Source organism: Nestor notabilis, unplaced genomic scaffold (genome assembly GCF_000696875.1).
Source record: "Nestor notabilis isolate BGI_N333 unplaced genomic scaffold, ASM69687v1 scaffold9853, whole genome shotgun sequence".
Classification (NCBI taxonomy): domain Eukaryota; kingdom Metazoa; phylum Chordata; class Aves; order Psittaciformes; family Psittacidae; genus Nestor; species Nestor notabilis.
Genome location: NW_009922368.1, coordinates 151,068 through 163,361, shown reverse-complemented (window position 1 = coordinate 163,361; position 12,294 = coordinate 151,068). Strand labels below are relative to the sequence as shown.

The window sequence follows — 12,294 nt, the reverse complement described above, 5'->3', positions numbered from 1 at the left end:
TGGGACGCTGCAGGGGCTCTGTTTGTAGGACTGCGTGGTTAAGTAGTTATGTTTATTGTTTAATGAGGAATGTTGAGGAAAAAACCTCTGTGTACCTTAAGCGTTAACGTACTTTTAATATTTTCTTCCAGAATATATGAAGAAGGAAGGGAAAGTATCCCTGAATATCCGTATCTCTTTGAGGTAAACATATATGTGAAAATACAGCCACGTAACCTGAGTGTGTATGCTTAAAATGCGCAGCCATCGATCAGCAGCTGAGGTGTGTGCGAGAATATCGCGGTAAAAGGAAAATTTACCTCAGCAGCACCTCCGAAATCTGCCTGTACCTCAGCGCAGAGAGACGCGGGTCTCTGGTTAGCAGCAGCCCTCTCCGCTCTGCTCACTCCTAGTTCTACCTGCTGCTTTGCACCGGCTAGCGGTTAACTTGTTAAAAATGGCTGTAAGGATGAAGTACGTGTGAGAGTGTTACTGTGGAGGTTCAGTGGGGTGCAGGAGGTGTGTGGTAATGGGGGGGAAAGAGCTGCGGCGGAGTGGCGGCTGCCCTAGGCAGTGTTTTCATGCCTCAAAGTTGCAGCTTCTGATGGCATGCTTTTGTTTAAGTACTTTTGGGATATCAGTGTGAAAATAGCGATTGCTTCTAATGGCTTTTGGAACACAGGAGTGGCTGGGAAATGTCAGTGCTATTTAGTTGTATTCATCTTGGAATTTAAGTTTGCTAATAGTTTGAAAATAAAATCAGGTGCTGTGTAAGTATACAGTAATATGAAAACCAGACTAGATGCAAAGAATCTAACAGTACTTGTCTGTGTGTGGAAAAGCCCAAATACAGATTGGTATTTCTTCATTCTCGAGAACAGGCTTGAGTTATTTAATGTCTCCAAACAGTGTTTAGGGCTCTCATGAGACATTCAGAGAAGTGAGTAGTTGATATTTAATGTTACTGTATATGAGTGTTCTCCATCTCAATGATATCTGGTGACTGCAGTTGTGACAACAAGGATCCCTCATATCTCAGGTTATCCGAAGTTTTGTTCATCAAATCAAACTTCAGCTTCTTACAGAATCAACCTGTTAGAGATTAAATTTTCCATGTTGGTGAGAGAATAGCTGTTGCATTTCCACAGCTGTTCTGATTCCACCTAGGGCATGCAATAACTGTGTTCTCCTGAAATCAGCCAGCCTTAGATTCATGAATGGTTGTGATAGGGTTGGAAAGCAGTTTATGGAATTAAACAAATTTTGCATTTTCTGGTATAAAAAACGTGCTGGAATGCAGCTTTTATGTGTAGTGTATTAAAAAGTTTAACTTTTTTCTTTTTCAGACTGATGTAGAGATCTGTTTGATTGGTGATAGCTGCAAAAGTCCCATTGAAAGATTTTGGAATGGAAACAATATGATTTATATTTTGCAGAAAGCAGTAAGTGTGTATGTTAGTTGTTGATTAACCCAGACTTTTGAATTCCAAATCAACTATTTTCACACACCTTCCATTTTTCTGACTTACCTGTGTATTTCTCTTCAAGAAACCCAATGAAGAAAGTGACTCAATGGAAGAATCAAAAACAGATGATGGCATTTATGCCTCTGAGCTTTTATCAGAGGAGAGTTCTGGACCAGTGGCTCTTTCTGTCAGAAGAGCAAAGTAAGTGTCATTTTGATGTAATTTTCTTTTGCGACTCTTGTCTCTCTTCTCAATATTCAGAACCTGTATTATTTTCAATCCCCCCAAGTAAAGTTACTGATTAGTTGAGTGAGGAGATTGCAAAATTGGTTCCCCTGGCTAACAGTATTCCTAACAAAGTAGTTGAAGTCAAGGTACTGAGAAAGCATTTGTGAGCTGTCCCATGAGGTTAGTGGGATTGTGTGGGGACAATGGAAACTATTTGATTATTGCCAAAGAGAAGTAACTGCTTGGCTGGAGAAGAAAGAGTTAAAGAAGAAACCAAGTACATTGTGCAATCAAGCACCTGGCTGAGGAGGAGAGAGCATAAGATACCAAGACATCTGGCTGAGGAGGAGATGTATGTTAGTTGTTGATTAACCCAGACTTTTGAATTCCAAATCAACTATTTTCACACACCTTCCATTTTTCTGACTTACCTGTGTATTTCTCTTCAAGAAACCCAATGAAGAAAGTGACTCAATGGAAGAATCAAAAACAGATGATGGCATTTATGCCTCTGAGCTTTTATCAGAGGAGAGTTCTGGACCAGTGGCTCTTTCTGTCAGAAGAGCAAAGTAAGTGTCATTTTGATGTAATTTTCTTTTGCGACTCTTGTCTCTCTTCTCAATATTCAGAACCTGTATTATTTTCAATCCCCCCAAGTAAAGTTACTGATTAGTTGAGTGAGGAGATTGCAAAATTGGTTCCCCTGGCTAACAGTATTCCTAACAAAGTAGTTGAAGTCAAGGTACTGAGAAAGCATTTGTGAGCTGTCCCATGAGGTTAGTGGGATTGTGTGGGGACAATGGAAACTATTTGATTATTGCCAAAGAGAAGTAACTGCTTGGCTGGAGAAGAAAGAGTTAAAGAAGAAACCAAGTACATTGTGCAATCAAGCACCTGGCTGAGGAGGAGAGAGCATAAGATACCAAGACATCTGGCTGAGGAGGAGAGACTGGCTATTCTGGGACTGATTGTGAGAGGGTGAGGGTTGTTAAAAAACAAACTATAAGTCAGGAACTAAACATGATAAGCTACAAATAAAATGGTGTGAAAGCTAGAGCAATAGGTTAAAAATAACTGTTGTTAGAATGGTATAAAAGTTAGACCAATAGGCAAATAGTAAAGTGATTCACTTTATGGAGATGCTCTGGGTCCCTGCCAGTTGTAGGCCACAGGACTGTCTGGGGGTAGGTGAGCAAAGAAAGCTGTAGAAAGAGGATTATGATGCTGCATTCTTCTTGCAGAATGATTTAGTGTCTGCTAACAGAGCATGGTAGACAGGAGTTAGGTTTTACATAAGGGTTAGATTTAGCTATATTTGCTGGCATCTTATTTATTTTTTTCCATTCGTATTTCCAGACAGTTGATTTCCTTGTATGCCATGGTTCAAAATCCAAACATGACCCACTTGGAGCTAAGTGAAGTGGTTGTGCTTCCTCCCCTCTGGATAAGGTGTGACGGTTCTGATCCTGAACATACCTATTGGCTTGGAGCTGAGCCTCTCAAAGCTGGAAACAAAATCACAGGGATCAATTTTTATATGGTTACATGTGATGGTAAGGTTATAATGACACATAATGAAATGTGGAAGGCTTAAATATGTGGGAATATTGATGTAGTGATGCTGTCTTTGTCGATGTTAGCTTGGTACTGCCCTGTTTTAAAAACGGGGGGATAAAAGGAGAGAAAAGTTCCAAATTTGAATTGTGTCAAGTGAGACTTTTTGATTCTAACTTTTTTTCCTTTCCTAGGTCCTACAGCTGATAAAACCTGTTTTGCAAACCTGGAAGAGCTCAAAATGACACATAGAATAAAGCATCATTCATCTGTTGTAAGTTTTTACAGTCTGTCATGTCTCCAATCTAAGTTTAAAAACTCTGGCTTTTGGATTGATGATGCTGGTTTTGGGAAGCTTTATAGATTCTGTTTAGAAACTCGCCTTAGTATGAGTCTCTAGTGTAACGGTCTCTCTTGAAGAAATATTTGAGCTCCCTATGTTGTAATGAATTTGCCTGATATTAGCCCTTTCTCTGTGTGTGAAATGCTTTTAAAATGATTTTGCATTTTGCGTGAATACAAAACAACCAATGTTGTGGGTTTTTGATTTTAAATCTATTCATTCTAGGTGACAACAAAAGGATTTGCTCAATATGAACTTATCAGAGCTGCTGCAATTGAGGGCACAACTGTAGAATCTGAAAGCAATATCTGTATTGATATTACGTGGAATACTGTAGATAAGATTCTGGAGACACCCCCACTAATTTCAGCTGCCACACTGGTAAGTCAAGAAGAGCAAACAAGCCCAAGCTCTTTCTGTGGCTTACATCCCGAGTAGTATAAAGGTTAGAAAATAAGTTTGCCTCTTGATGTTTGCATTCGTTATTCTTTATGTAAGCAAGAGAAGTGTTCAAAATCTGAATTACCAGTTATGCTAATATGCATTTCACTAGTGACAATTTTAGGACGCTTGTTCTGAAGTTTGACACTGACATAAACTTCTGGAACTTTCAGAATATTGCACTGGAGCCCGGGGACCCCAGAAGTCCCGTGTATCAGCTGTACAGGGAGCTGCAGTTTCTCCTTGTAAGTATAAGTGAGAAGTTCCTGTTTCAGACTTGCATGGAATTGTGATTTTATGTGTTAATAATTTATTTAAAACTTCACCAGATGCTTCAAAGATAACTATAAACTTTTATTTTAGAATAAACTTTGAGTTCAGTTTTGGGAACCTTGAATACAAAGAGGACACACGAACACCCAAGCCAGGGAATTCAAGAGGTTTCTAAGCTCATGGTTGGCTGTACAGAGAGAGATGTGTGATTCTTGGAGAAATTAACTACTTTTTGAAGTATGACACGTGCAGAACCTCACACAAGAACTGATTTGTGTTGTTTCAATGTTCCTGCTGCCTCTAGGCTTTGGCTGAAGGTTTGAAGACGGGTGTAACTGAGTGGCCTGAGCTGTTAGAGTCCAAACCTGCTGTTGAACTGGTCCAGGAATTTCTGACTGGTAACTGCTGCTTGTTACATGGGGAGACGGGGAGGGAGGGATGGCACATTTCACAGAAATAAAAGAAAATTCCACATGAGCTTTAAATGTGTCAGATGTCCTTTTGGTGGTGGGGAAACTATTCTGATGACAACTTAAAGCATCCAAAATTACTGATTCCTTCTGAAAACTGGTGAACACTGTGTGTCTTGTCAGAAGTTTAAGATACTAGAAAACAAACCTAAAAAGGGAATTGGATGTAGGGATGCACCAAAAGCTGTTCAGATGCAACTGTAAAATTTTTGGTATGTAGACTAAACTTGGACAAAACATAAACCAGACAAAACATAAACCAAACGACAGCTGACAAATACAGGTAGAAGAAAGCCAGACACTTACCAGACCACCTGCTGCCCTTTACTGCTTCCACACTGGTACTTCACAAGGTAGTACTGAGATAATGGTACGTAGTAAAGGCATATGGGGAAAATGCAGAGCTTAAAATAAAAAATGCTGAGAAAGTTTATCTTCAGACTATATCCTTGCCTAGTAAAACCAGTTTCTAAATGGATACATTTTGTCTATTAGCCATCCAGTCAGGGTATTTGTTCATGATAATGTCTCTGGGGATTTATACCATTGGTTTGATGGTATTTTTTATTTCATAGTGGTGAAATTTATTTTTCTCCTCTGTTAGATTTAAAGAAGAAGCTGGATGGATATTGTGTATCTGGAAACAAGGATGGAACAGAGGTACCAATTGCCTTGTCAGCTTGTTACCCTTATAACTATAGTTATGTCAAATTTTGACTTACATAATATTTTCTATAATATATAGTATATTATTTATGTTCTATTGTTAATTTGCTTTTCTTGGCTAATGTAATGCTTTGGGGCCAATTTAATGGTATCAGTTGGGTGTCTGTCCTATTTATCTAGAGGTTTATGATATTCTAAAGCAATGGACAGATTCAAATTCAGATTTCTTTTCCCTTTCAGTCTATAGGAAAAGATTTGGGTCTTTCCCCTATTGAGAGGGAACTTTTGTTTTGTTGATAAGCTAAAAATGTAATGTTTTTTGTAACAGCTAAACCAGAATAATTAGGATGAGGATGACAGGAAAAGTTTTCTGTTTTGAGAAGCTATGTATGTATTGATTTTGGTCTCCAAGGGCACTGCTGGGTGTACATACCGTTATTTAATCATCTGTAAGTTCAGTGTAGCATAGGTCATTCTGAGTTAGTGCTTGCTGGGCTCTATTCTTGCTATTTAACAGTGCTTTGTGCATCGTGCCATTGCAAGGAGAAAGGGACCATTTTGATGAGGGGTTTTTAGTAGACAGTTTGATTGAGCTTTAGTTGGCTGTGATCAAGTCTTTCTGATGGTAGGCTTCACTTCCTGCTCCAAAGGTAGCAAGTATCCAATGTGGTAATTCTGAATGGAATTAGTGTCAGTTTTAAATAAAAATATGCTTCCAAATTACTATACATTACTAGTTTATAGGTGGTAGTTTCCCTGGAAAAGGGGAAAAATTAGCGATGCACCCAGTTTTGATCTCTGGAGAAAAATTTAATTCCTAAGGCCTTTGAATCTTAGACATTGTTTCTTACTTAAGACAAACTAACTCTTTCAGAAAATCAAATGTGACACAGAGGCAGTGGACAGCTCAATGAAATCAATCTTCAGTGAGCGAGGAGACCTGGATTTTGCTGAACAATTATGGTGCAAAATGAAAAGTAAGTGTGTTGTGGGATTTTGCCTCATCTGGTTTCCATTAATTCTTCTGTTCTCTGTGTCTACTATTCTGTACTGCTTTCTCAGTGAAATGAATATGAATTTCAGTTTTAAGGACTAATTAGCTCTTCAGAAAATTGTTATCAACAGGCTTTTTCTCCAAGCTAATTTTAGTTAATTGAGTTTATATACTTTATTACAACACATAAAGGTGGACAGGCATCTAGTAGCAGATACTATATTTCATTTGATTTGATTGTAAAAGGTACAAAGCAATCAGTACTCATTTTCTCTGGAATAGGAAGCTTTAGAAATCATTTGTCTTTCTAGATCTGAAGGACAACTTTTAAGTTAATAAAGATGCATGTAAACATCATTCTTGTAATACCACTCATGGTCCTTCAGTAAAATACATTTTAATTTACTTAATACTGTTTTTTTCAGATCACTAATTAACTTCCGTTAAGCTGTTTCAGAGAGTAAAACAGCTCCTTTCTTTTTGAGGGATGGACTTATGCCTCTTTTAAATCCCATTCATTCCTACTTAGTGCAATAACTGTTCAGTTAAATTTATCAAATGTGTTCGGCTTCAATGTATATAGAGAGAGTGTAGCCAAACTATGTTATGTGACAATCTGTCTCTGCTGTGTGCTGTTCTCCAACAGTCACATGCAGTTCAGTGGTCTCTTTTGGGCATTGTTGCTTGAGAATAACCCTTTTTAAAGTCATAATGTGACCAACTTAACAAAAAGCAGTACAATCTGGCATTTTAGATTTCATTCTTTAAATAAGGGGTTTTGTTCTGGCAAGCACATTTCGGCCTATTGTTGCTGACTGAAGGGCTAGAGAGAGAGCCTAGATTGATAAAATATTGCACCTTTTTTTCTTAAGGTGTCAGTTCCTATCAGGAGTTGATAGCATGTTTCACACTGATCCTAAAATCCCTGGAACGTGGTGAGATACAGCCCTGGGTATGTTTTTGTATTTCACAATAAATTTGTACCTGTATTTCACAATAAATGTTAACATTTTGAGTTGTTTGAACTACAGTGTAATTCTTGTCACTCAACTGGCCCTCATTTCTGTGTTGTATTGTTTTCAAATGACTTTGAGGTGTCACAGGTTGCCTCTGTTTCCAGGTGTTGTACTTCTGATCAATGTTTATGACTTGTACACAGTTACATCACAAGAAAACCTTTCAAATTTTCAGATTCATCACGGGAGTAGCAGTTTGCTGAGTAAATTGATTCAACAGTCTTACCATGGAAAGATAGAGGCCGTTTCTCTCACTGGCATCACTCCGATTCAAATGCTCTTGGAGATTGGTTTGGATAAGATGAAGAAGGATTATGTCAGTTTTTTCATAGGTAAGCCTGGTAGCTGTTAACATGGTTAGAAATTCAAGAGGAGGGGTATTCCATGCAGGAAATAATGATTGTTTTGGTACTCTTGATCTTGCTTCCGCTTCCATCTGCTGAAGGGCTGTTTTCAGCCTTCTTTAATTATTGTACTTTTTAGTTGTATTTGGCTTCAAAATTTTAAAAAAGTATTTGTTTCAAAATAATTATAGCTTGTATAATTGTGTGTTTCCTTATCAAATTGGAATTTGAGTATTTCAGTGTTATAGTTTTGTTGTTTGTTTTTCTGAATCTCTGGGTGGGGTTTGCATTTTAACATTGTTATTACCCCCTTTCTTTTCCTTTATATCTTCATTTCTTCATTTCCTTTTTGTTCTGTCATCTTGTTCTCATGTTTTGTTTCATTTGCTTTTTTATTTTCACTATTTGTAAGCCTGTATGTCCCAGAGACAGGGGTTGTCTTGAAATATGTGTCGGTTTCTTCACTGTGGAGCCCTGGTTGTAAGCAAAAGAACACCACTGCCATGCCACAGGGTTTTTTCCTTGTCTTCAATGTGTAATCAAATAATACCGCAGTCCTAGTGACTGCACTTTTCTTTGGTAGAACTCCCTGTCTGATTACCTGAATGGTATTTATATTTCATGTAGTAAACTGTAATTATATTATTTTCTTCCCCCTGTTCTTTTCCCAGGCCAGGAACTTGCAACATTAACCTACTTGGTGAGATGCTTTATTTGTTTTTTTTGAGCTGTGAAAGCAGTATAAAGTAGAGCACACTTAGCTGATGGTGGGGGGGGATGTGAGACATATCATTTCTGTAAGCTGAGAAACTGAATTGCAAATCACGAGATGGAACAATATACTGCAGAAATGTCAATGTTGTTTCCTTATATGATTTCCTAGGTGTCTGATATGGGTTGCTGTCAGGCAGGACAGTGAACCTCTGCTCAGACTTTGACAGCATGGAACTTAGTTCTGAGTCTGCTGGGTCATTCTTAAAATTTTGCTTTCTCAAAAGAAGCAGGAAAATGATTTTGGTAATCTGAGGTTGTGTTGTGTGACTGTAGAAATTGAATGTACTGTTAAGAGCAGAAGCTGTTTGCTGTTCCAGGATTACTTCACTTCCACATTGGTGGATTTACAAGAGCAAATTCATCGTGTTCAAAAGCTTCACCATATGTTGGAAATAATGGTCAGCTGTACAGTCCTACTTCAGTTCAAACACGAGAACCTCTTCCCTTTGACACAGTAATTATTTAATTTTTACTTCTTGCTTTTAAAAGACAATAAGAAATAGACTCTTTTCAGCAGTTGTAAAGAAACTTTAAAAAGCAGACATACTTAATGTTGATGATGAGACTGCAGAAGTAGCAGTTGGATCTTTCTGCTAAATTTTGCTTTGTGACTAAAATTGAAAATGAATGGAAATCATAAAATCAGAGAGTACAGTTAGTGTTGCACAAGGTTTATGCAGTGTTGCACAAGCATTTCTTCAAAGAAAGTAACTAGTTGTTGTCTATTGTAGAATCTGCATGAAGTATTATAGGGAAAACCCTCTAGATGAGAAGCATGTGTTTCAGCTCCCCATCAGATCAGCTCTCGTCAAGAAGTTCTATGAAGAGTAAGAGAACTTTCAGTGTTTGCAACATAAAACTGAGATGTGACCAAATACCTGACTGAATTTGGACATTTTTTGGTATTCTCTCAGTGATCACCTACAAGTATGGAAGGTGGACATAAGTAGTGGGCATGGACCGAAGGAGGTTAAAACAACATGGCAAGTTAGTACTAATCCTCCAGTTGAACATATGACATCAAACAATACAGGTAACAAGTGTTTGTTGCTGTGTTATATTTTTAGAATTAAAATGACAGAATGGTTCCAAATACAACATGATTAAGCATTCTCCTCAGCATCTTATACTTGTTTCTAAAATTTTTGCCAGTGTATCTGAGAATGGGTTTGAGGAGAAATTTGCCTGTTATTGAATGCTGGTCAGAGAAGCAAGCAGGTGCGAAGGAGAGCAGACATGCCTTGCTGCAAACATGCAGAGCAATGAAAAGACATGAGAATGGGGAAGAATTAATCACATAGAAATCATTCGCCTTCTGGGTAGAGGTTTTCTACAGGGTAAAGCTTTCCTGTTATTCTCAGCTTCTGTCAGGAAGTGCTCCTCTAGGCAAAACTGAAGTTTTAAAACCAGTTCTTGAAGCTGCTGCATGACCCAATCTCTACAATTTCTCTTTCCAAGGACAGTGGCTAATCCCGTTTTTATTCTTCTGTCTATGCAGGTCTCTTGTCCGATTCCACAGTTAATGGAAGCAGTGAAGAAAGAATGTATTTTATTACAGTGGTTAAGTGCAGTCAGGTGCATTTCACATAAATGCATGTTTCTCTGCAGGCAGGCACTTGAAAGGTACAGTAAAGGGGAAAGCTCAGTATTATGTGTGTCCCGACAGTATATTTAGAAACACTCTGTGATCTGAAGAACAGTACATCTTACTGAGTTACTTGCTTTAGTGTGCTCCAAGTATGACTGGCATACATGGTCTTAATTCCTGTTTGCATGCCGTTTGTTATAAATGTTGTGCAATGATGACTGTACAGTATAATTATTTTGAAAATATAGTAGATATTTTTGTTCATATCTTTACAAACATTCAATAAAGTGCTGCCCTTTGGGGTTTAAATTTTAGTTTTATTTAAGAATGCAGACACTGTTCAAAGGGTGAATTATCTTAAGCCAACAAAACAAGCAGTACTGTCATGTTTTCCTGGGCCAAGTGACATTTCATCATGCAAGTATATCTGGAAAGCTGTTCATCCAGGGCACTGTGGACTTCTGACAGTTTGATTTCTTTTGTCGCTGTATTTTGGAGTATTCTTGGATTTACTTCTCTCTCCTCTTCAGATTATTTTTTTCCCCTCAATACAAAGTGAATTATTTTAACTGTTTTCTTGCATACTTTTGCATATTTTCTTCAGTATAATTGGCTGGGCATAAGCATTTAAACATGTTGGTGTCACAGCTGCACACATGATGTTGATCAGATAGTTTGTGATGTTTTTGTAGTGTAACTTTGAACAATTACATAGTGTTGCATATGCTGATTAAATAATGAGACAAATGTTTTGTGTAAAGGAAAATTATTGATGAGTAAGGAAACCCCCAATATTCATGATTTTTAAAAACTATAAATCTCTATATTTTCTGGTTTCTCCTCAGTAAATCTTATTTCTTATCCCTTTCTAATATTCCATTCTGGAGTGGTAGAAAAAGAGGCACCTGTGCTAAACATTAACCAATATAATAAAGCAGCTGCACTTTATTTGTTAGGCAAAATGAAGGTGTGTGTAAGCATGCAAGTTTAACTGTGATTTCGAAGGTAGAATATTAGTAGGACAATACTGATGAGTATGCAGAGTGTGAAAACTGTAGGAAGAACAATCTCTGTCACCATTTCCATGTGAGCAATCAGGGAATCTAAAATTTGAATGAATAATATGTAAGTCATTTACATACTACATTTACATATTACATTTACAATCTTCTGGAGTATACTAATTCTTAACTTAGAGTTAACATAGATTAAGGATTTTATTTTTTTTTTTAACATTTATGGCTAAAATTACTTTGTTAAATATTGACATAAACAACAAACAGAAAAATCCGTAAGTCTGTAAAAAGCTGGAGCAAATCTGTGATAGTTTTCCCTTTTTTATTTTCCAAGGTAAATTTCTGAAGATATGTCAGTACTCAAAGGGCTGCAAATATTGTGCTTGCCATGAGTTAGCTTCAGTGCATCAGCAGTATTCTACTGTTCCTTTGATTTGTGTTCTCCCCACCGCAAGGGAAAGGTAGAAAAGAAGTTGTCAAAGAGAAATCCTCAGGAAGATCTTCAGCCTTTCTATGATTTTTCTTTGAAAAATTAAAGGGGTTTTATTTTGTAGTGTTTTACTCCACAGATAAGCCTCAAAGAGTTCAGTAAGCAGTTAATTCACATAGAACATATTACTCAGCAGCAGCTGAGGCTGAAGTAGACTACGTTCAGGATGACTGCTTAGACCTTTTCTAGCATGTGGAATTTAGCTCATCCTCCTCCTGAGACTTTATAATACTTATTTCATCTTTCCTAAAAGTTTCAGAAACCCATCGTGGTAGACTTTTCTAGTTCAGGAGTTGTGAAAGGTCCTGAATCACACTAGGAAGGTCTTGAGTGAGATGCATTAGCACTGTGGGTACTGTAGGCAAAGTCTGCTGTGTTGGGTATTCTTGAGCAGCTGCTGGAAGTTGTGGTGGTGTCAGCTTTGCTACCAGGAGTATGAAAGAGCAGAAATGTGACTTGATACTACCTTAGGCAAGTCCTGAGCCCATTTTTTTATAGTTCTTTTTTATGTAACAATCAAATGTGGCAGGTTTCTGTAGTGTAGTGGTTATCACGTTCGCCTCACACGCGAAAGGTCCCCGGTTCGAAACCGGGCAGAAACAGCCCTCCAATACTCTTATTTTCCCCATGCGATGCTTCAGGCTTGGGGAAG

General features: G+C 37.7%; 2 protein-coding genes and 1 non-coding gene across 3 annotated transcripts in view; 2 read left to right on the top strand and 1 right to left on the bottom strand.

The window, feature by feature from the left end:
* Positions 1 to 135: 135 nt before the first annotated feature.
* On the top strand, positions 136 to 10,138 carry ZWILCH (zwilch kinetochore protein). The gene is made up of 17 exons (XM_010011579.1): positions 136 to 183; positions 1,326 to 1,421; positions 1,528 to 1,646; positions 3,030 to 3,226; positions 3,422 to 3,501; positions 3,796 to 3,951; positions 4,185 to 4,256; positions 4,589 to 4,682; positions 5,359 to 5,414; positions 6,295 to 6,397; positions 7,287 to 7,366; positions 7,606 to 7,762; positions 8,446 to 8,474; positions 8,866 to 9,002; positions 9,280 to 9,375; positions 9,463 to 9,581; positions 10,047 to 10,138. The coding sequence occupies exons 2-17, from the start codon at positions 1,398 to 1,400 to the stop codon at positions 10,136 to 10,138; spliced, it is 1,611 nt and encodes a 536-aa protein (XP_010009881.1). The 5' UTR covers positions 136 to 183; positions 1,326 to 1,397.
* Positions 10,139 to 11,123: 985 nt separating this feature from the next.
* The window catches only part of LCTL (lactase-like), a 9,282-nt gene continuing 8,111 nt past the window's right edge, over positions 11,124 to 12,294 (bottom strand). Inside the window, exon 13 of the mRNA XM_010011580.1 lies at positions 11,124 to 11,239. Coding sequence (XP_010009882.1) covers positions 11,124 to 11,239 — 116 coding nt within the window. The remainder of the gene's footprint in view (positions 11,240 to 12,294) is intronic.
* On the top strand, positions 12,172 to 12,244 carry TRNAV-CAC. The gene has a single exon. It is a non-coding gene; the product is annotated as a tRNA-Val (tRNA).